The sequence below is a fragment of the Ostrinia furnacalis genome, unplaced genomic scaffold, assembly GCF_004193835.3.
Source record: "Ostrinia furnacalis isolate ACB-3 unplaced genomic scaffold, ASM419383v2 OfSCF0710, whole genome shotgun sequence".
NCBI classification, from domain to species: Eukaryota; Metazoa; Arthropoda; class Insecta; order Lepidoptera; family Crambidae; genus Ostrinia; species Ostrinia furnacalis.
In genome coordinates this window covers 1,642,937-1,667,870 of record NW_021130949.1, presented here as the reverse complement: position 1 = coordinate 1,667,870, position 24,934 = coordinate 1,642,937, and the positions used below count along the sequence as shown (strand labels likewise).

Here is a 24,934-nt window from a genome sequence, read left to right as displayed (position 1 = left end):
TTACAAATCAAAAGATTAGAGCGTAATTCACTCATTCACTTACACAATTATTCATGTTTATCTAGAAAATTAAGAGCATAATAATGATTGATTAATTAACCTTCCTTTTTACAAGTTAGCTTTATATTAGATCAGTCACGCTGTCAGCTCATCAATCTTCAGAATTAAAGTAACTTGATTAATTTCGAAAGAAATTTATTTAGCTGTCTCAGAACAGAGTTACTTATTTCCGCCATTTGGCTTTCTTAAATGCTTTGGTCCATTACTTTGTGTAACTTTATTTATATTAGAGATAGAGACTATAGCTTGTATTTATTTTCAGGTAAAATTGGCACGGTAACATAGTTGCTACGCGGTTATGTAAAATGAGATGTTCATCCAAGTGTCATGGCATGTGAAATATAACCTACAAGAAATAGTCTGCGGTTCGAGTCCCGTCACGTTAGGGGAATCGCGCGTGGCGTTACAGACGGAGTAAATTTAAGCAAGCATACAGACGAATAAGGCTGTGCTTTCGTAGTAGCGTAGCTGACACCCATAGGTATAATTTTAACGTAAATTATGAACCTAGCTAGACGATGCGCTTGAAAATATACGTTGCAATTTATGGAGACGAATACAAAAAATAATCTATTAGGTACCGGCTTTCCTCATAACGGTAACCTACTGATATTGATTTTCCACATATCCATCACATAACGTAGGACACCCTCATGCTCGTTAATTGAAAATTACGTTTATTAGAGCTGTCTATAATTATCTTAGGATAGGCTAAAAATATTATACGCTTTACGCTAAGCACGGCCTAAGGGTGCGCGCGGGGTGCCAGGGTGTGCGAAGGGTGCGGGGCGCGCCGACTGCCCTCAGTGTCGCGGAGGCTGCGGCCGATTACGCCGCCCGCCCTGCGCCGCGCTGCCGCCCAGCCAAAACATTACTCAACTAAACACAAATAAATAATCCCCCAATCTCTATCAATTGCTCACTTCTTACAACGTGTCGAAGCCGTTTCTACAGTGATTCGTTACCAAATAAACTTATCGCAATTAAGTAAAGATTAAGATACAATATTTTCGTTTTAGTACCGTGAGATGAACCACGAATTTATCTTTCTTGTGGATAATTATGTAGAGATTTTCTTCCTTACCTATCAGCAAATTTTATCATCGGGTTTGTAAGGAACCTATCTGCGGGGATCCTTACGTAAGTAAACAAGTGGCTTCTTTTCAAAATAATAATATTGTTATTTCTGTAATGTGTTTCACGAGTAACACGTGTCTAATTTTAAATATGAATTGGTAGAGCTTTGTATTATTTTGATCTCGTAATTTTAATGAATTGACGTGATTAGCCTGTTTTGAATGTGATTTTACAGTCATTTATATAAACATACTACCTACCTAATTTATAGAGAGCAGAGCATCTGACAAAATATAGATTTAGTATCAATTTAAATTTTTCTTGTAAAATTTAATGCAAATCGGGCGAATAAAGTTTATCCGAGGTCTGCACTCGTGGTTTGAAGAGGGTCACCACTCGAGGTGAGTGCTCTACAGCTTGTCCAATTATAGATGTTTTCTACGAGAGGTGTCCGCCCCTTACATCATTGGCAATAAGAGGTTTGGGGCACTTTCTTTTGCGGTTACCTTTAATACGAGCACGACCGGCCTTTGATATTGCGTTTTCAACCTCAGGTAGGGGATGCCATAATAAATATAACTTAACTACCTATATAAAAAGATAAAGAGGTATTTGAGGTATGTTACAATCATCATAGCTTTACAAAGAATAAATGTTTGATGAATAGACACCGAATGATGAAAAATTCAAAGAGATAAACATTCAATAAGCAGATAAATTGTAATGAGAAAAAATTGTCTCGTGGCAATTACGGATAAGGTAGTCGGTTTGGTAGATCGGTTGTATAATACAAATTGTGTGAAATCAATATTATGTCTAATTTGTTGGCAGGGTATGACAACTTCCATTTGCTATTGAAACCTTGCCAAACAATCAAAGGCATTTATTAAATAACAAAAACAAGAGTGGAGAGAAAAAGTATGGCGTATAAAAGGAGAAATATGACCGCTATTCCAAGGACAACGCGATACTTGGTAATGGCAACGGCGCTAATACTCTCATTAGTCGGAGCCTGTTTCTGCGAAGTCACTTTAGCCGCCAAGGATGGGATTAAAGCTAGCTCCAGTTCCGAAGCTCCGTTGACTACGGGCTTTATAAGCGAGACAAAGCCGAGTACGAAGCCATTAGAATTCACTGCAGCTCCAACTGAAACTTCAACTACAAACGAAACCACTAAAATAACAAAGGCGTACGTTTCGAGCGAGAGCCCGACCACCGTTTCGCATTCAACGACTAAAGTATACGCGAGCACAAAAGGCGTAGTGAAAAGTGCAAGGAAGCAAAAGTTAAACAGTAGTTCTAGTGCTCTCGGGACTGCGGCGCATTCACCAGCGCGGCTTCAAGAGCGCCTCGGGGCCGTAGATTGCGATCTGCCCGTGCTGCCGCGCGAGTCGCGCCTGTGGCGCGGCAACGAGACGCATGAACTCAATCTGCCGGTCACGGTAAGACATTTCCAAAGTGTTTTAAAATAGTTAGCACAAGATCTTACATACACCTGTAATAAGTTATAATTTATTTGTAAGTCCTTTTAAATAACTATTCAATGTAGAGTTGTGAAAATAGCAGAATAACGAACGAACAATGTTAATTGACTAAATGAATGGCCCAATGTGCGTAATTTGGGGCGTTTAGGCAATTTCCGAGAGCAATTTTACTATAGGCAGGCATTTCGATCATAATAATAAACTTGCTTGCAAAAGTTAGATCATGACAGCACAGCTAGAGCGCCGAGGTCGAATACATAAGCAATAAATCGTCTTAGAAGAGAGAAGGGGAAAAGCTTTCTTGCTCCAGCGGTTGAACTCTGTTCATTATTTCTTTTAAGGAAAACGTCTAGCCCTTATTTATATAGGGCGAATGTGGAGGCTCTAAGATTATGGAGCCATAAGAACTTTCGTTTCTTATTCATTCGCAGTCGGCACGAGTGGGTACTTGTACGAGTATCTTCTACGGTTTAGATGGATTTCAGAGTGCTTATGTATGAGAGGAAAAGTTACAAGAGTCTGGAAGTAAAGAACTGCGTGATTCAGCTTTCCTATCTATTCAGTTATTTATTTTAAACTCTTGCTGAATAATTACCAACTAGCTTTATCAGATAGTAAAGTAAGAAAATAAATTACTTATTTAATACATTAATATTACTTAGATGATTGTTAATATTGCGATAGAAGTCACCTTGAGTTATTAGAAAAGATAATCCTTAGGATACGGCACCTAAAGCTTTAGAAGCTTTATAGGCTAATTAATTCATGAATAAATCTAACTACCAAGTACGATAACAATATTACAAACATTTATAACTTTAAAAAATTGATTGCGAAACAAAGTGGCAGGAACATAAAACAGATAAGCTTTTGACTGACTGAATAATAGCTCGCAATCGGCGAAGCAGCTGTGCTTTTTAATTATTCGCCTGCTTTCCAGTTCAGGTTATTTTTTCTGTTTTGAGTTGTTATTAAGTCGTCGAGTATCTTTAACCAACTTTAAAATTGAGAAAGTTTGAAATAAGCGATCATGAAACAATTGATACCTTTTAGGTACGTTTTATTTTATCTACTCGTACGTGGTACATAATGAAACTGCGGTCTACCTACTTAATATGCAAGCATGATCACACAGTCAATTCTTACTTAAACAGCAAATGAAACACGAGCTATTTCAATTAGTATTCACAGAGGTTGACTTGATAATTAATTAATGCGTGTGTGACTTTGTGTTGTGGATGGCGGAGGACTGCGCGGGAGGGGCGGCGGGGGAGGACGAGTGCCCCCCGGTCATCGTGTCGTGGGAGGGCTCGGCTGATATCCAGATCGGAGACATCCTTATCGTCCGCATCTCCGACTCCTTGCTGCTCGACACCTTCGGTCAGCAGATCGAAAGGAACACCACTTTAGATGTGAACGCTTCGCACAGCGATAGGGAAAGGTTAGTTTTAAAAACTTACTCGTAACCTAGGTAATGTAAATTTTTTCAAATCTTTGAAAAGGTTAAAATCTTGCCTGTTTCTAAATTGAATCTTTGTTTCTGCTTCAAACAACTGGAAAGGGTTTGGCAAAGAACTTGTTTTGAAGAGATATTATTATGTTACAAAATTTTACTACCCAATAAAATAATTTGAAATGAAATTTTTGCACACTTACCAAATAAAGCCTTTTTAATTCAATATCATGGTGATATGCCGTGTGTGTTGGTGCCAGGGCGAGCACGCGACACAGATGAATAAAACATTTCTTGATATACTTACTTTACAGGTATCTGGACGTAGCAAGTCAAGTTTCACTTTGTAATAACTTATTTTTTAAGATTTTGATAAAGAATTCAGCCACTAGACTGAAGTGTGTTAAAATTACTGTTGTGTTACGGGAAACGTTATTACAAAATTTTAATTTGTTTTTATTTTATACATTTCTTTCGACTTCGAAATGGTTTTATAAATAGGTAGGTATTATGATAATCTAAAACTCTGCTGAGATGTCGCATAAGGGTCTTTACTATTATTCTACGGCCAATATAAGCTGGAAAATGTTGAAAATATACGAAAAAGAAAACAAAATGTACCTAGTAATTTTATATAAGTCATTACTTATATCGATATGTTCTATGTACTCGTATGTATAACACCAACAAAATGTAACCCAATTACACTTTCTGGAAGACAGCGCGTTGTTTGTAATACTGAAAGCCTGAAGATTATGGATATTACACGACTTTGTTTAGGAAGCTTTCAGCTTTTACGTACCTACTTTTCTCATGTAAAGATCAAAATGATGCCTATATCATATTCAAATTCTTTGAGAATAAAAGCTCTACCCAGATAACCCAGTAAAGTAGAAAAATTAAGAGTGTCGTTAATAGTTATCTATCTGCTTAATTAAATGATGAATAGTTGACCTAAATCACGTCGGCTATATTGTAGCAAATGGCCCGCGCGGGCGTTTCACGCCGCGGCGCGCGCCGGTGCACTAATCTGCACGTGGGTGTTTTTTGCGTCGTTGCACAGACCCACATAATTGTGGATCCCACATTCAGCTCGTCCGGAAAATTAAACAAGTTAATGCATTTCACGAGCACGTCCCTGCCCTAAATTTTTCCTTCCATAAATGTGGCTAACCGTTTTTTAGTTTGCAGCTATTTACCTAATTATTTGATTGAGGTCATTTAACTTTCATGTGTAAAAGCTGTTTAACGTTAGACTTTAACTCGTACATTTGAAGTAATAGTTGACCAATGAAAATGATAGTAGGTTAGGTTAGTTTAGGTTAACTAGGTACTTACATTCAGATTAGTCAAATATAATATGATCCAGTTTCTTATTTACTGTAATCAACATTCTTCTAGGTACTACTGATTGCCTAAGCCTACATATTGATTTCATTATATTGCAACTTTGACTTGATAAGAAGTTACATTGTTAGCTTAAAATATTCCAAAGATGTGTTTATCTCTCAGGAAGCACTCAGTGCTTCAGCCAGCCGTGTACCAAGTGACGAGGCAGGGCCACGAGCACTGCGACGTGTCGGACGGCATGTTGCTGGACATCACGCCACTAGACGAGGGCGGCGCTAAACTCTTCACGCTCTACGACAAGGATTTGGCTGAAGGCGTCAACTTACTGATCGGTAATATTTGTTTATATCTGTTTTTGATTACTGCCATCACAAATTATGATAAAAAAGGTTTTCGACGTAGCGTAACTTGAAAATATTGTGAGCTGCAATGGAGGAAAGCAGATCTCTAATTTATTGTTAAAAATCATCGTTAACGCTAAAAACAAGACCTCGTTACGAACCAAACTGATCATAACGAAGCGATTATAACACTAAATAAATCTTTTTGTTTGTGCGGACGCTTCAGTAACCCAGTCACGTACAGCGAAGTTCATTAATTAATAAAGTAAAAGACACAAAGAAGGCTTCATAAAGACTTTTATTTTAGCCGTTGCGTTTAAATGACGGTTGGAGGATATTAAGTACAAAAGCTTGGAGGATGTAATACGCGAGATATGATGTGAAAAGGTCCGACCTTAGATAAAAATATGGAGGAAAATCGACAGCACTTTTATTGCTGACTCAAACAATAGCCGCGCTTTCGGGGACAAATCCTATTCTGATCTTCTTCATATTATTTCCTCTACACTTTCTGTGTTATCTGTTAACGCGCCAGTTTAATATATTAAGTTCTTTATCGATCATTATAAACTATCACAAAAACTTCTCGACTAAAAGAATGTTTGTTTACAGTCGTCTCCGAGAACTGGGGCTCGAAGTGTGTTCGATTAAAAGTAACTGTCAAGTCGGACAACTGCGGAGACTCGCAGGATTGTTCCGGGAAAGGCGTGTGCTACACCAACGTGTCGATGGTACGTTGATAGATGGCTGGTAGTTAAGCGATTAGTGGCAGCAGAAAGCCGGTGAACGTAATTGATGTGTGTTTGTAGGAAGGCTACGAGTGTCAGTGCTGTCCCGGGTCCGCCGGGCCGCACTGCGAGGAGCGGGACGCGTGCCATCCATCACCCTGCCTGAATAACGGCGTTTGTGTCGAACTGTCACAGCCTCTCGACGGTGTCTACTATACCTGCACCTGTCCATATGGTATTTATTCTCAACAAGAACATAATAATTCAGTCGTTCAGATTTAAAAACTTGTTTAAACTACCCGAAGACGTACCTGAACTTTTACTTAGCACTTAGTTGGCACTTCCTTGAAAATATTTTGTCTGCAGTGCCCACTTTCTGTACGTGCGCTGAAAATAGCAGACACTCACGGCCCTTACGTAATGGTTCGGAATTTTCTATACATTTCAATTCACGTTTCGTACGCTCAGGAAAGCAATTTTGATTTTCCAATCAATTAAACATTTGTGTGGGGTGGTCTGATGTTACGCAATACCTATGGTTTTATTTTATTCGATTGTGCCCGAGCCCCGACAATATTCATTTATCGCACGGTCAATTTATAGTTGAGTAGGTTGTACCCAAGTAGGTAATTTGGTTAATGTTGTTTTGAATAAAAAATGTGTGAAATATGTACAGAAACAATATCATAATTTATCAAGCTTTATGAAGTTGCAGTACTTATTTTATAGTACCTTACTTCTGAATTACTTAAGTCTCATAGTCAATGTTTTATGTAGGTTTTTCTGGCAAGAGATGCGAAAAAGATCCTTGCTCGACAGCACCCTGTTTGAACGGGGGATCTTGTATGACCATGGCCATGAACGGGACTACGATCTTCCACTGTGCCTGTGTCGACGGCTGGGCTGGTTCACGCTGCGAGCTGTCTGTAGCTGGCGGCGCTTGCGCTTCTAACCCCTGCGTCAAAGGGATCTGCATAGAGCAAACAGATAATGACATCGAGCCACAGCCCTATCGCTGCTTCTGTCAACCTGGTAAGTAAACATTTTCAGACAGGAAGTGCATAGTGTTATTTCTTTTCTACAAAGTTAAAAGAAACAAACGGAGAATGGTTAAATCAGTTCTTTCTTGCTATTTGTCATTGTACGTGTACCTCTACATGGGCTTACACGGTAAACTCGAAAGTCAACCGATAATACCTATATTTAACATCAATTGGATTGAATTGACTTTGTTGTAATGAAAGTGACTTTTAGGAATATTGATGATTTTATTTTTATTAACCAACGTTATAAGACCGAATTTTACATAACTTTTCATATACTTTTTCTTTATACAATAAATTAAGTAAGAAGGAAAACTAAAAAAAGATTCTAACATATTGGTATCTAAACGTCGGCAAAAACCTCATCGTCTTTACTAATATTATTCTACAATCGATTATTATTATTTATTTTGGTGTTAATTCTCACCGTTCACGCTTTGAGTTAACAGTATGTACTTATATTCTTTTATTTAAATTCATACTCCGAAAATTATGGCCACATAAATTTTTCTCCTTCCTTTTGACGTTATTATCATAACCGTATAATTTTACTGTTTTCATAGCGCTCTGAGACATTTACCTAACCTCGCGCCCTCATTATACACCCTTGGTCATTTATGCTTCCCTGTCACCCTCAATGCACACTCATGCCATTAAGTTTCACACCTCCATTACTCTATTTTAACCCGCAAACACTAAAGTCCATTAATGGCTTCAAATAAACCTTACAAACACGGAATAACTATGTGCTCACCTCAAAATAGGATAGGAAAACATTTTCCGCGGAATTGCCGAGAAAACTTTCCCAGATGTACGACAAATTCCAAGTGTAATTATGTCGAAGTCATAACTGGAGTTGCGTAAAATAACTTAGCCGCCTCAGTTCGCGTAGTTGACGGTTAGTTGTTGTTAAATGTTGCTACTTACTTGTGTTTGTTTAACCGCGGCATTTAGATATGGTGCCAAATTACCTCAGTTTGGAAATCAATATACTTATAATCATTATATTCATATTCATTCATTATATTGAAATCAATATCAATATAATGAATTAAACGAGTAAAGAATATTTTAGGAGAAAATACTATAATACTTTGTTTGTATCGCGCTGTAAAACTTTTATTCAGAAATTATTTACAAAATTCTGGGAGTATTTCGTGAAGCTACATTTAACCTTAATAGGCTAATTTGCTCTACTCGGCTGTCCCTTTACATTTGAATACGTTCATAATCCTCCGCTATAATAAGGAATACCCGTTTAATGTAGGTAAAGTAGGTTTTATTCATAATATTCTCAAAAATAAAAGGTCTATTTTTTACTATTATATTTTTGATGTCCAAACAACAACGTTTGCTAGCAGCTTTTTGCACGTTTGCTTTCTTGAACATAAATGTAACTATTCCTATTTTTTTAGACCTACTTTAAGATACTAGCTACAGTATCTTTCGTAATTTTAGGTCATCTTTTCATAAGTAGGCATACAAAAAATGCCATACATAGGCCTTATACCTATGTTTTTACACTGCAAACTGTTTACCATTTTAAGCACCAGCATGAATGATGTCAGGCGTTTGAAACATTTTTAAGTTTGTGAAGCGTGTACCTATTAGCTTTAGGTATACTTATATTTTCTGTTTTGTCTTTAGATGCCCTACTATTGCTAACTATGTCACCATATTTATGTGCCCCTGACAAGAATGTTGTGTTACGCAGAGGTATTTATTTACAAAGCATTCTAGCTCGCATTACTCTGTGCATGAATTTCCTTAAACACTAGAAATCTCTTGTAAAATCATGATCAAAACTGTGTGTTTAAAATATTGTCGTTACAAAATAAAATCACATCTTTAGAAACCTAAAAAAAAATACAACGGTTCAAAGCGAATTACCCGTATAAATGTTCGAGTGGTATAGTACTTAGTTACAATAATAAATGGTTTTGAACTTAGTCAATTTAATAATGTTTAATCTTGTTTGCGAATGTTGGGCGAGCGAATTGTGTGGGTGATTTATTTGGAGCGGAGTTGGAAGGTTGCCCGCAGCCCGCGCCCGCAGCCTAGCGCGCCGGCCGTCCGAGCCCGCTGGCCTTGCCCATCTTTGCGTCTACTATACTATACAATAACGGGACCTATTACGACATTTAATAAAACTACTTTATTTAGCACCAACTCTTAAGCGTTTAACTGATGAAAAACTAAGCTTCTAAATAGAAAATATTATTATTTTCTTTGAGCGAGCTGCGTGGCGCCCAACGTGTTATTAAATTAAATTTTATCACGCACCATGTCTCCTATGAGTGATGTAACAAGCCTCAACAAACAAGTTTTAGGAAATATTTGTCAGTTTTTACACGTAACTTTACACATAACTGTCTGTAACATATTGTGGCCTACACAATATTGCCTAGGCAAAAACTAAAACTAAATGCCGGGTGAAAGAGAGCTAAACTTAAATGTACTACGGGTTCATTATTCCGAATGATTTTAGATTTTGGTGGATAAAGTGTTTTACTAGATTTTAAAACTACATGGAATCATATGAAAAGTTTGCTTTTATAGTAAAACTAATAGGTAGGTATATTTGTATTATTCCATATTTTCACATTGACTGGCACTTTCATATTTATACTTGAACGGTTTCTTTAATATGATCCTCTGCCGAAATTCCTATTTCTTCTTATTTTGTCAATATTTATTTTGGTAACATTGTGATATGTGTGGGTAGCCAATTCCACTGAGAATCGTCCCTATTCTGAATAGAAATGAAACGTGTTATAAATAGTCAGCATCGAAAACCTGTCCTTATTCTAGATTTATAAAATTAATCAATAATTATTCTTAGGTGTATGATTCAAGGTAGAAAATGTTTCTAGATAATATAATAGACAATAGGCTCTCAGAAACACGTCAATGTTATTGTTTGATAAAGATTAGGTACCAAATTGTCGAGTAGGTAAGTAGGTAATTAATCTTAAACTAATGATCAGTGTTTTGTTGTGTCACAGCCGAGTTAAGTTGGGGAGCTTTTACCACAATACAGCAACTTTAATTACGTAATTAGGTACAATTTTCCAAGATTTTCTTTTTTACGAAATTAATGATGATGAACATCTCTGAATTTAGTCATCTTGTCGTGATATAAGAACGAGTATCTGGTGGCGTCATGATCCCTCCCGCCGTAATGGGCGCAGACCTGGCGTAAATGGTCCCAAGCAACATGAGAAAGGTTTTTTGGCGTGCCCCCGTAAATAAATCGGGGCGAATTAATCAAGAGGCTTGTTTTCCCGACAGCGGAGGAAATTCGGGATGAATGCAAACAAACGTTCCCCAGGGACGGATTGTCTTTCGACGAAAGGAATCTGAAACTTCTGTACTATACACTAGTAAGTATATAGCTTCATATGAGCTCCGTTGTCATGTGCTGAGTTTACTTAACATCTAAATGTTACCCTTTGTGTTGCTAAAGTAAATCAATACTCTTTTTGTAGAGACGGAAAATAAAATAAAGTGCTTTTGAGGAAGTGGTTCTGTAGATGTTACGAAATAAAATATTTGGGAAATACGAGCAACAATATTCGCACAATAGTACATTGCTTGCTGGGTCATTCTTTTAATATATCCTTACGAAGTGATATCAAAAACTTGAATTTATTATTGCCTGCATTGGTTCATCCTCATACTGTGGAAACTAAATGAACTGAAGATAATGACTATGATAAAGGACTAAGTAAATTACTCAAGTATTTTTAAAGATTCATATACGAGGTTTTTTAAGTTAACTAGGTACCTGTCATTTGGCTGAAACGAACGCACGAACGAACGAACAAACCTGTATAATTAACAGCTAATTGTATCTTAGTTTAAAAATAGAGCACTCAAGCTTTTTCCCTATAGTTAGTTTGAGATAGTTTCTTAATAAGTTAGAGCTGAAAGCTTCTCGAACGGGAAACTTGCCAAGTTAAAAACTGGGAAACTTCTATTTAACTCCGATACATGTTCGCGTGAACAAGATTGAAGATTTTGTGGCGAGAAAAAACACAAAATGAGTTTAAGTTTGTAAAGAGATCCTATCGGTACCTCATATACGAGTAAATAGTTTGATAAAGCTGTAACTAATCTTCATGTTTTTGTATAATAACAAGGTTTACTCGCTGGAAGGTTACAATCCTGTTAGAATGAACTCGAGTAAGTGGATTTCTAAGTTTTTATAGCTTTCAAGAGTTTATAAGATAAAATCAATACTTTATAAACATTTCTACCTCCCATTCGTTTTCGTTACCTTAAAATATTTTATAGCGGCAAGTATACAAGTTTTAAAAGCATTTTGGCTGTATTTTATTAGGGTTAAATTGGGTAACAAATCAAAATTTACGGAGATGATTCAGTATCTACATAAGTTTTTATGTTGAGTTAGGAATCAATCAAGTATGGCTTTTTAACTTATTTCTAAAGTAAGTGGTTTTGAGGCAAATACTCGTACTGAACTCTATTTTATTCCAAAAGTCGTTCAGCGACACGATAAGAACATTTACAGGAAAAACGAAAATACATTTTCATTTTCCAAAGGAACTTCATGTTTTTATAAAGTTTAGGCTGCCAGCATAGAGCCAATCTCATGTTATCTTGAGGTTTCATGCTGCACTTAGTGATCTCCAAGGAGTTGGAGTTATTACAATATTCAGGGTACTCTGCCGAGCAGCAGCAGGGATGAAACCGTAATTTGTGTGAGATCGGGCGCACGTGACAGGTTTTGCGAGGTCTTATGTTATGAACTCGCTTTTGCTTATACAATTCGATCCGATAAAATTATTCACTACTAGCTGACCCGGCANGGAATTGTTTACATTTCCTAGGAATAGTATACAATTCCTAGAATTCATACATTTCCTGTAACATATATATAGATTAAACATTAGAAGATAGCATTGAATTTAACTCGATTTAATTAATAGAATTGCAAATAAAGATTACGAAGGAGCATAAAGCTCGGAGCTGCTTGACGAAGATAGTGCCTTTAGTTAAGCTCTAAGCTTAAATTATCACTATACCTCGGAAAGACACGTCAGAATCCACGTTGGCTTAGTTGATGGTAATACTGAGGGATCTTTGTGTAACTTAATATTGATTAATTTGTTAAAAAACACACACGGTGTTCGACTTCCTTAGCCTTAATTACAAAGTCACTAACCTTAATCTGTCTCTTCTGATTAATTTCGTTGCGGGTTCAATGACAGTTAAACCCCCGGGACAAACTTGACCTTCATTGGTTGGGTTTTTATTGACTACACAGGAGTTACAGCGGTCACGCAGCCTAAATCTGTGTACATCTGTAGGGTTATATAATGTACCTTTCTATCGAAATTATTTGGTTTCCAGGCTACACTGGAGAGCGCTGCGAGCTAGAGTACAACGAGTGCGAGTCGTCGCCGTGCGCGAACGGAGGCACGTGCAACGACCGCGTAGCCGGCTTCGCGTGCACGTGCGGTCGTGGGTACACTGGACACCTCTGCCAGCTAAAGGTTTATATCTAACATTTCAGCATCATTTAGGCAATCGTATTCATACGAAGCTCTCTTACAGTCTACTGGCTAGACCACTAAAGCGGGGGACAGTTTCATTAGAAAAAAAATTGGAAAAAAATACTTCACAAAATTCTGTCCATATTGCTAGTCCTAGACGGACTAATATTATTGTTAGTTGAGTCTAGTACTGTTACAAGTCTTTTAAAACTGATTTCATGTAGCCTCGAGCTTTACGAAATAGTGCAACTTTATATCCTTGTTTTACCTATTTTTACATGATATCAATCAACTTTGTCTTTATCTTTAGTTTTGTGATTGTATTGGTAGTCATAGATTCGCCAACTTTGCCCTTGCGAACAACAATCACCGTTCAAAGTTCAACGCGATATCGATTGACAAGCATTGCATCATGTCCTTGGTTCTGAATGTTTAATGATTGTACCTACAGGTGGACCTGTGCGCTCCCAACCCGTGCCCGCCGCGCCGCTACTGCATGGACCGCGGCAACAACTATGTCTGCGAGTGTCCCCGCGGCTTTGTGGGCGACGAGTGCCATATACCTACTCGATCTGTAAGTCTGCTCGTGACAACTAGCCATTTGACTCCACTCATAGAGTACGAACCAACCAACAACCAACTTACAATCACCTCGGAAATGTTTTCATTTCGTAGTCTGCATTCAGTAAAAGCTCATTCATTGCTCTCGGAGCAATAATGTTAAATAAAGAATTTTAAGATTTAAAACAACACGAATAAAAAAATAGCTCCCTCTTAAGTAGGTACCTAATGTATTTACCTTTTTTAATGTGTACTTGAACTTCTACAATAATTAATCTACCTCTCCACCAAAGATTCATTGCTACGAGACTACGATAGTAACTATTTACTAAGCAGTTTTTTCCTTTGGTGTGCCGATTCAATTTACCTATACTAATTTGAAAAATAAATCTTGAAACTTAACTTTTTCCCGAATTTTAAATAGTAAAACGAAATAAATGTGACTTACAGGCTTGCGACAACAACCCTTGCGCTCACGGCGGCACGTGCTGGAGCGGCGTCGACTCCTTTTACTGCTCCTGCCGCCCAGGTTACACCGGCAAGCTCTGTGAAGGTAACATATAACATACTTTACAGCTTGTTAATAAAATATTTTTGTTTTCCTTAAGATATAGAAGAATTTTGCATGAGTAGGATAATGAAATTCATGCGAGAAATCATTAACGTGGTGGGACTATTGCAATCGGGCTTACCTGGACCTCCGAAGATGTTTATCAGCCTCATATATAAACAGTTCTAGGCTCTCGTATTATTACTACAGGGACGGTAGAAGTTCCTGCAGTAATGACCACTCCAAACAACACCACATCTCACGAAATTAAAGTCCAATTTAAGAAGGTGCTGTAACACTATTTCAGTTGAATCACCATAACATACCGATAAAAACCGCGCTTTTGCGATTCGTAACGCAAGCGACACGAGTTCAACTTTACAACTGACAGTGTTGCCATTTTCGACAAATGTTGCTCTCCGAAATTAACAGTCAATTGTAACACTGCATTATTTCCGAATTTACGAGAATAATGAACATTCCATAATCGGAGTTAAAAAAAAAAAATTTAGACATGTTATTCATGAAACTAAAAAATATAATACTTTATGCCTTTCATTTTGGTCACGTACGTACCTTCAATGTTTATTTTACCTTTAACAGAAAAGAAAAATTAGTCTGTATCTCACCTCCTCCGTGTTAATCAGATGAAGGTGGATGCTCCATCCGGAGTCCATAACCATAGAGAATTTGGCTATGTTACTTCCAACTACTGAAAGACAATAATGCTGAACGCGACTATGCAGCAATGCAATTAAATTTAGCAGCAGCATGGTCTATGGGCCCTTATTTATTCAGGTATGAGATACAGATCGGAATTAGCAGTTGCTTATCTTGTACTTCAGAGGACTTCATCCTGGAGTCGGTGGTGAGCGACGAGAGCGGCATGAGCGAATCCCGCGGCGGGGGCTCAGTGCGCGAGGTGCGCCTGCCACTCGGCCTGTACCACGACCGCCTGCATAACGTCTACATCGCTGCCGGCACGCTGGGAGCGGCCATAGCTATCGTCGGCGTGGTGGTAAGTAAAAAATAATTGTAGTAGTTAAAAGACAAACTTCATGATATGAATTACAAGGGCAACTCCGTTTAGTAGTAGTATTAGTAGATTTCAAGTACCCATTATGGGCAAATGTTAAGTAGGTATGCATTTATACATACATACCCAAAGTTTATCATAGTGAGTCAGTGGGTTGGAATCGAGCTTTATATGTATATTATATTCATGTGTAAAAAGGTACGCGCTAGTTACTTTTTTTACGCTGCTCCAACGAAATTATTTTTAATTTTTCATCAATAATATAGCAACAAGTAACAGTAATTTCTGACACATACAATTAAACTCAACTCAAATTCACCTTGTAAGACCCACAGACTGAAAAAGAAGATTAAAACTGAGTAATTAGCAAAACAACAATATGCCAATAGATCATATGACTACGCCGTAGCATCGTAGCATAGCGTTTGCTACACAAGTCTGCTACGACTGCATAACGTAACAATGCACTATTCTTCTATCTAAAAGCTTATTAATAAAAAAATATGACTGGCTTAGTACCTGATGGCATCTATGAATATAAATCATTGTAACAATGGGACTACGTCGTAGTATCGTAGCATAGTAAATGTATTTTAGTCAATTTCGCTACACAAAAATATTAAAGTACCTTTACACTTTGTTCAATAATAACTATACCTAACATATACAACGTGTCCCAAAATTCAAGGATAAGCCGGCGCCGCAGGATGGACATAGTCATGACTACTTTAGGAAAAATAAGAAAAAAAATCTATCTCAATTTTTTTTTAAGTTACACAATAAATTATGAAATTCGTCGAAAATTGACACCCCTTATGATATTTTACATTACCACGACCACAATTTTTCAAATACTTCTGTTTTTTTGTTTGTATCAACAACTTAAGTAGTGCTGCTGTCCTATCCAATTCCTAAAACCCTCAGAATCCTTGCAGTTTTTACACAACAATTAATCAAAATATGATATTTCCTTAAAATTTTGAACGATTTTTACTTTCACTCCACTTTGACTCGTCGTTTTGTAATAAAACAATATGAACACTACTGCGGCAAGTTTTTTATAAAGTTGCCGCAACTATCCAAGATTTTAAAATGGTATAATACTTTAAGAAAACTAGTCGCAAAAAAGATATGCGTAACATTTTTACAAGCACTTCGCTTGTTAGTTAGTATGGGATAAATCTTGCAATTAAATTTAAAACCAGTTCTCCTTAACCAATTGAGCTGAAATTTGGTATACTTATGTAAGTACGATGACATTGCAACATTATGGTATCATTGAGCTGGATGGAGTCTGGAGGTGGCCATAGGAACTTCTAAACGAAACGGCGGAATCGCATCTAGTTTGGGTTCGTTGGATATCTTTTCGAGCACTTTAGTGCTAGATAATGTCCAGGGTCCTGATGATGAAGTCAAGAGGTGGCCAGGAGCTGGCCAAAGGAACTCCTAATCGAAATGGCGGAAGATTATCGAGTTTGGGTTCGTTGGATTTGACTTCCCGAGCACTTGGACCATGAGATTGAGAAACAACTAAAAAGTGTAAAATAAAGTAATAATAAAAAAAAACTTTTTTAAAAACAAGCATTAATGCGAGATTTTACGAAAGAATTTAACGATAAAATAATTGTATGCAAGGTTCAAATAATTTCGAAAGTTTGTAGCGCAAACAGAAAAAAAGAGGAATAAATCCCATGCGCGATTATAACTTTTTAGTTGTTTCTCAATCTTATGGCCCAAGTGCCCGAGAAGACAAATCCAACGAACCCAAACTCGATAAGCTTCCACTATTTCGTTTAGGAGTTCCTATGGCCAGCTCCTGGCCACCTCTTGACTTCATCATTAGGATCCTGGACATCATCTAGCACTAAAGTGCTTGAAAAGACAAATCTAACGAACCTAAACTAGATGCAATTCCGCCGTTTCATTTAGAAGTTCCTATGGCCACCTCCAGACTCCATCCAGCTCAATGATACCATAATATTGCATTGTCATCGTACTTACATAAGTATACCAAATTTCAGCTCAATTGGTTGAGGAGAACTGGTTTTAAATTTAGTTGCAAGATTTATCCCATACTACTAACAAGCGAAGTGCTTGTAAAAATGGTACCTACGCATATCTTTTTTGCGACTAGTTTTCTTAGAGTATTATACTATTTTGGAATCTTGGATAGTTGCGTCAACTTTATAATAAACTTGCCGTAGCAGTGTTCATACTGTTTTTTTACAAAACGACGAGTCAAAGTGGGGTGAAAGTAAAAATCGTTTAAAATTTTAAGGAAATATCATATTTTGATTAACTTTTGTGTAAAAACTGCAAGGATTCTGGGGGTTTTAAGAATTGGAGTGGAAAGCAGCACTACTTAAGTTGCCAATACAAACAAAAAAACAGAAGTATTTGAAAAATTGTAGTTGTGGTAATGTAAAATATCATAAGGGGTGTCAATTTTCGACGAATTTCATAATTTATTGTGTAACTTAAAAAAAAATTGAGATAGATTTTTTTTCTTATTTTTCCTAAAGTAGTCATGACTATGTCCATCCTGCGGAGCCGGCTTATCCTTGAATTTTGGGACACGTTGTATGAACATTCTCTTTCTTACCTTTTCAGGTCACAGCATGTCACTGTCGCGTGAACAAAACATACTCTCGACTGCTGTCCCGGCTGTCCCGAGTGACCGAGTCGGGGCCACCGCACCACTGGCTGCAGGACAAGCGCGCGCCTCCCCTCTCCGCACCCTTCCCTCCCCCCTCCGCCGCCCTCGACACCACCGACATGTATTACACCCTCGACTTCAGCGACAGCCAGAGCTCCCCGCTCATACAATAGCAATCACTTCAGAACTGCTCCGACGGGGAACGGTTCAGAATTCAAATCTAAACGCCATTATTGGGCTGCCAAATACCTATTAACTTCTTGATCCTAATCTCAAATGTGTCCCAACAAAATTTCTTCTCTAAAATATCCGAGAAACAAATGAAGAAACAGTTTTCTCCAGGAATGTTGGGTAATAATTAAAATTATGGTGTGATTACTTTGTTTGAAATCTATCATCACTTGTTGGGTTGCTCATAAAATTGCGGCTAGTTTAGTAATTTATCAAAAGATATTAACTGATTAATTACCATTATTTAGAAATAAACATTCAGTAATAAAGTATCAGCTGACTCACCACTACAAAGTATGATTCAGCGCAGCTTGCACGTATGGTAAATAAAATTGTCGTTTGACTGGATAATTAATGATATGACTCATATAATTAATCTTGGATTATACCTAATCAAGAACAAACAAATATTAAATTCAATAAACATTTTAAATAGTAGAATTCTTCCATTCCCAGAGCATACTCGTAGATAAAAAACAACAGCTTTTAAATTTAACTATGGACGTTACGTAGAGCTAGACGGATAAAAGAGATACGATAAGCTATTACTTAGTAAGATGTTAAGTTTGTTTGTATTTGGTGTACATTGTCAACGTACGCCCTTCTCTGAAAACTATTTCGATGTATTCAGCTCTTCCTCTTTACTGGCTCTCGCATTTCGCATCAGGCCCGTATTTTGAAAGACAAATTCGATTCAAACGTCAGTGTGCTTACCATGAGTTTACATTAGGTGTGCTCGCTAGCGACTGCGTAAAAAAATGACATTATAATGTATGACATATTGTGCAGCGCCCCTAGTGGCTACTTTCAAGAAATAAAATCTTCATAGAATTTTTTGACGTATTCGCTAGCGAGCACACCTAACGTAAACTCATGGTAAGCACACAGGTTACTCTAAGATCTACGGTGATTGGTTGTTTTTTAGTACTTTGACGATAGTTTAGTCTATGCTTCAATTTGAATCTAATTTTTAGTTACTTACGTAGCGTGCCTACGTTTCATAATACGAGCCTTAGAGTCGAACAGAGTAGATATATCGAAATTTGGGCATCCAGGTTACAAGCTGATGTTATACCTCGGAACTAAATATTATTCACAGTAGTGTTAATGAGATTTTGGTGACTCTTAGATGTTAGCATTTATTTTTTGTTGGGTTTTTGAATAATTATGTAAAATTGTTAGTGATTTATTAAATGTAGATGTCGGGTTAACCTTTGAATGCCAAATATTAGCTTAGAGACTACATTTTATTCATGATCTTGTTGTTGTGTTAAGTTCGAAATATTAGAAGCCTCCGTGTAATAGTCACAATTTATTAAACTAATAGACACCGATAGAAACAAGTAAACTACATAGCGAAAGTAATCAAGTTAAAGGTCTTAGTGTTATTAACTTTTACGTTAAGATTAATTTCGACACTAAGTGCCTGTTGATAAAAACTGGGAAATCAAATGGTTTTGTACGACTGTTGACGATTTCAGCCATCAGTAGATAGAATTACCTAATTCTAAATAAATCTATTATTTTAATCAAACTTCAAAGTACCTATGACTAAATTTTAAGTTCTTAGACATTTTCCGAACTATCTTATTGTTTTAATGTGCCTCTGTCTCAAATGCTTTCTTGTGGTTAAATGAGTGTAGGTACTATCTCAAATCTTATCTCCATTAGATATTGGACGATTGAAAATTAATGAGCTATTTTTCTTATGAAACTTAACTATCTTGATCTTAATGCTTTCGCTAACTAATAAATAAAGCTTCTGAGTGTGTAAATATGTGAACATTGTTATCATAAGGTTTCATTAAAACTAATAATGAGAGTTATTGATGGTTTTTTTCATTAACGTTTACTGAAAAGATATTAGAGTTCCGTTATTTCTTTCAGGAAGTTAGGCTGGTATTAACCGAGGAATCAAATCACGATAGTGGTAAAAACAAAGATGGAACTTTGTAGGTAGGTATACTACTTTAGATTACGTGTACCAAAAAATATTTAATATTTTGTATTACTAACAACACAATGGAATCTAAAAATCGTGTGATATAAATGTTTATGTAAATGAAGTTTTTTTCGTCAGGTTGGGTAAAGGAAATAATAATGAATTACTAATGAAACAAAAAAAACTAAATTGACGTTTTGAAGAAAAACATTTTTATTTAGATTATAAACTTTGATAAAAATAATTATATTAATAATATTTTATGACAACTTACAAATATTCATATAAAAGAATAACGTAACATCTATTCAATTTAAAATTAGTACTGATGATTCTAAAAACGTAAAGTGCTACCACTTTCTGCATGTGTTAACTAGTGTGACTAATGCCGCGGCCGGCGCCCGCGCACCGCCGCCCTATCCCGCCAGTCCCGTAGCGTAACTTTCAAAACTATTAGCAAATTATGTATTTGCTTTGTTCGTATCAAGACTATGAATTTTAAATGTAGATTTGCTCAATGTCAAACATTTATTGGTAAGGCGACATACAAAAAATTAATTCGTGCCACCATTAACATTTTATCTGTAGTAAAATTATAATTCATTTCGAAATGATCAAATTAAACAATTAAAAACCTCCAGTTTTGTTTAAAATTAAAATAGATTACAATTTAAATGGCAATAAAATTAATCTATAGAAATGTCGTATGATTATAAAATGAAATCTGTTCCTTAATAGTGTGTTTTCGATTCTTGAATAATACACTGTAGTTACGCTAAGGCATCTTAGACACATCAAAACATAATCTCAATTATAAATTCTTTAACATTGCACTAGACGAGCGGGCCGAGCACGCGTAACCGCGGCCATTATCTAGCTACTAACTGCTTCACTTTTATTGCTACTGACATTTGTGACTTATGACGAGATTCAGAATCACGATCTAACATCATTTTAAGTAAAAATTAAAGCTGCAAAATTTATAATATAAGTATTAAAATACGTAAGTACATAAATAAATATCGTTGTGATAAGAGTTACGGTTCGCACTGCACACACGTGTGAACTTTGAGCAAATACGTAATTTTCTTAGTTTATAAAATACAATATGTGAATTACTTATAAATAGTGGCGAGACATTAACGAGTGTAAGCCAAATGGAAGAAATATTAGACTGTCTCTATCCGGAACAGTCACAATTTGCAGCTTAGTTATAAGAACGAAACAAAAAACAATACATTTCCAAAAAATATATGTAATATATCAATAACATTACCTTAATTAAAATTCGATGTCTACCTGCAAGTCATGGGACACAGTAAAACAAACTACAGTTACAACTACGTCTAAAATCAATAAGTAATCTAAATTATGTCATAATATGGCAGTTAATCGAACCGTCCGCACTAGGCACATCTTACCGTAGCATTACATTATATGGGCGACTTCACATCTACGACTACATTCCAAGTGACAGAAACTTGTTCAGAATTTAGATGATAGGTAAATCGGTGGAGAGTAAGCTTACCATTCCGCGTTGCATATAATTGCACAGGAAAACGTAACCAATCAAAACAGAAACTATAACTATCTCAAATGTAACAAAATGTATAGGTAAGAAACAGGTAGAATAATCAGCAGAAAAACATATTAAGTAACTTAGTTCGTGGAGGTTTTCCGAACTTTTCCAGAGAATTGGTAATAATTACGACTCAGTAACAACGGTGTAATGAATAGTAATTTCTTACAATTTTATGCAACATCAGGTTGTTTTACTTGAAAATGGAATACGAATATCATAAAAATGTACTTTTAAAATGAAACCTTAAAATATAAATAAGTCTTGGACACAAATACTTTCATAAAATAAATCGTTGTCATGGCCCGATAACTAACGTATCGAAATTTAATTATAATAACAAAATGTATAATCTATTAAATCTTAAAATTAGGTATACACAAACCACTCCCATCGATGATAATGTTAATGTTGTTCCAATGGACGACTTTTGTGACTACGTTTAAATGACTATTATTTATCATACATTATGCAAAATTGCGACTCTGTCTCATTTGAAATTGTAATTTTTCGTCCGTTGCTTCCATTTGGTGGTTCTAAAACGTAATTTATGTATTGTCAATACCGGGTTTGAAGGTGATTCAGGGCAAAGTTCGGAGGAACAACACGAGGCGCGGAGACAGCCGGAAGCAATGGACGCCGTAACCTACATCTACGTGAATGAATTGAGCGAGCTTAGACCAAACTTACGTATATAAAACTTAACAAAGTGGATGGCATGTAAATTGACTTAACTCACTTAAAATAGATATAACATTATAATGATGAAGGCACTTTATGATTTAGCTTGTAGACATAATACATCTACAGAATAAGTTTTGTGACAAGAATTTCTTACTTTATCATCATGGCAAGATTAAAAGGTACCTGTTGAAACGATAACTACATACAACTAGTATGATAACCGAGTGAATGGCACACGCGTTTATATTCAGCAACATTATTCATTTACATAAGACACAAGCGGTACTCTCGTTACCGAACATGGAATAACATTGCCATCATAATACAGGTCGTTGCATCACCTACACTCTGTAATTTCATAAGGCACTTAATTAGATATATACAACAATGATCTTTAACGTCGTTTATCTAGCGACCAACGAATTTGTGACGTACTTATAGTTTCATCCAAACAATGTTATATGATGAATCGCTTAAAAGTAATTTCAATCTGAGATCGACATAATAATAAGAGACGATATTTTATCTCGTTTATAAATTAATATACATATATTTTAATGAGTGTATAAAGGGAATGTTTAAACGACTGTCCAAAAGTGTTAAATAAAACGCCACATGTCGATAGTCTAACACAAAGTAGGAGCGCAGCGAGTAACACAGAACACCTAGAAAGCAGCAGCTTGTTTTAGAACACGCCGAGTAGGTGGCACTCACGAGGGTGTACACGCATAGAAGATGAGTTTCTGAGCGCCACTCGAAAATCTTTTTGCCCTTGATTTCGTGCGACAGAGACTCGTACAGGACAGGCTCTGGTGATGCCTGGAGCGGCTGTACGGTCCCTAAGCGCGGTGTGGTGTGCTCTCGTGGCGTGCGCCTGCGCAGCGCTAGTGGTCCACCGACAGCTCCACGAACGTGATGTCGTAGAGCGGTTCGTCCTCGTTTACGCCCGCCGGTCGCACCTCAAGTAGGAAAAGATCCTCGTTGCAGTAGTACGCCAACATTTCATCATCAATTTTGGCCGTAATCCTGTAAGCAAGTGCGAGCGTTAGTGACAAGTCAATCGATTAAAAGAAAACGTGCAAATTAATTATTACAACGTTTCCTAATTATGCAAAGAGGGCTATCCAGTGTAAAGATTTAAATTAACCTTATTCATTCTTTAATTAGCTAATAAATATCTCCAGGTGTAGATTAATGTTGCTATAAAGTGCACAATCTATTAATATAGTGCGAGTGCCAGGTCAATATGCAAATTAAGTTTGTGGGTATTGATTAAGTGTCAGGTTTAGGAGGGGTGATTATATGATACCTATAGCATAGTTAAGTCATTAACTGAATCGTCTCGGGGACGGGGTCTAGTTGTAAACACAAAGCGTTGCGTAGTTAGTGGGCGCCCTCCGGACAAGCTGAGCTCCAAAAACGCGGCCGGCGCGGCGTCTACACTAACAACTGTTTGAGGCCAATGAAAACCACTTACCCTTTCTTGTTCTTTCGATAAAGATTATTAATTGCCGAACTTGAAATTTTGTACTTATTCTCAATCTGAAAATAAGCAGAAAATAATAAAAATTACAATGGGCCTTTACTAATTGAACGAGACGTCTCGCCTGTCGGAACGTAACCGGTGTAGTGGTTTCGCAAGGACAAAATTTGTATCGCGCGAATTGTTCGTAGATTCGGTGCAGCGGGGCGGCCGCGGTGTTAATTACAACATGCAGTTATGATGATCGTGGGGATTAGACGGGGTTATGAAGCGCCACGCATCGGTTACAATCGGACGAAGCGTCTCGATTCCTTTTCCTGTATTAAGCCCAGTACACATTAGCGTAACCGCAGCACACTTATTTAATAATTACTAAAGATTGTTTTTTTTTCTTTATTTTTATCAACAAGCGAGGTAGCCGTTAATAATCCCAACTAATATTATAAATGCGAAAGTAACTCTGTCTGTCTGTCTGTCTGTCTGTCTGTCTGTCTGTCTGTCTGTCTGTCTGTCTGTTACGCTTTCCCGCTTAAACCTCGCAACCGATTTTGATGAAATTTGGCATAGAGATAGTTTGAGTCCCGGGAAAGAACATAGGATAGTTTTTATCCCGGTTTTTGAAACAGGGACGCGCGCGATAAAGTTTTTCTGTGACAGACAAAATTCCACGCGGGCGAAGCCGCGGGCGGAAAGCTAGTATTGTATAATTGATTTTGATTTTTAATGGGCTATAACGGTTGTTTAATGTGTTCTGGACTTGGAATTGGTATAATTATAATTGAATATTATTTTTGACGAGCAAACGAGAGGTGTAATCTCGCTGGCCGTGCTCTGCGGTTAGACACCACCAGGTTATTCGTGCTGCCGCGAGTGGGCGCGTCTTCATACGTTACTTTGACCGGGGTTGAGTTACCGGTGGTCAATGTGACGTATCAAGTTATAGCATTTGGTTAATATACTTATATCACAACCTTACCGTGATCTTGAACTATATTTAGTGTAATAATACATTTTAACTTTAGTGGTGTAACAGTATTTAATATCATTATGAAATTACTCAGTAAAAGTACAATTGGATAAATCACTACAGAATTATGCCAGCGAAAAAATTATTTGAGCGTGTAATAATGCACGAAGATATTGTATAACGGAATGTC

The 24,934-nt window shown here is 36.8% G+C and overlaps 2 protein-coding genes across 8 annotated transcripts in view; one reads left to right on the top strand and one right to left on the bottom strand.

Moving 5' to 3' along the window:
- The first annotated feature begins 888 nt into the window (after nt 1–888).
- LOC114349768 (delta and Notch-like EGF repeat containing weary) lies at nt 889–18,858 on the top strand. Of its 4 annotated transcripts, XM_028300272.1 has the most exons (13): nt 889–1,200; nt 1,492–1,538; nt 1,969–2,579; nt 3,860–4,062; nt 5,587–5,756; nt 6,378–6,496; nt 6,575–6,728; nt 7,271–7,525; nt 12,913–13,055; nt 13,507–13,629; nt 14,067–14,169; nt 15,012–15,184; nt 17,813–18,031. In XM_028300272.1, exons 3-13 carry the CDS (start codon nt 2,058–2,060, stop codon nt 18,029–18,031), a joined length of 2,184 nt encoding a protein of 727 aa, XP_028156073.1. In that variant the 5' UTR covers nt 889–1,200; nt 1,492–1,538; nt 1,969–2,057. The 4 variants fall into 4 exon arrangements, with proteins under 4 accessions (XP_028156073.1, XP_028156071.1, XP_028156074.1 ...); XM_028300270.1 differs by lacking the exon at nt 1,492–1,538 and having other exon boundaries at nt 17,813–18,858; XM_028300273.1 differs by lacking the exon at nt 1,492–1,538 and having other exon boundaries at nt 3,869–4,062.
- Nucleotides 18,859–20,410: 1,552 nt separating this feature from the next.
- Nucleotides 20,411–24,934, bottom strand: part of grh (grainy head) — a 97,518-nt gene continuing 92,994 nt past the window's right edge. For 3 of the 4 annotated variants that reach the window (XM_028300247.1, XM_028300246.1, XM_028300249.1), the window contains 2 exons: nt 23,772–23,836; nt 20,411–23,320 (listed from right to left, as the gene is read on the bottom strand). In XM_028300247.1, coding sequence (XP_028156048.1) covers nt 23,179–23,320; nt 23,772–23,836 — 207 coding nt within the window. In that variant the 3' untranslated portion in view covers nt 20,411–23,178. The remainder of the gene's footprint in view (nt 23,321–23,771; nt 23,837–24,934) is intronic. The other variant, XM_028300248.1, reaches the window with a different exon arrangement.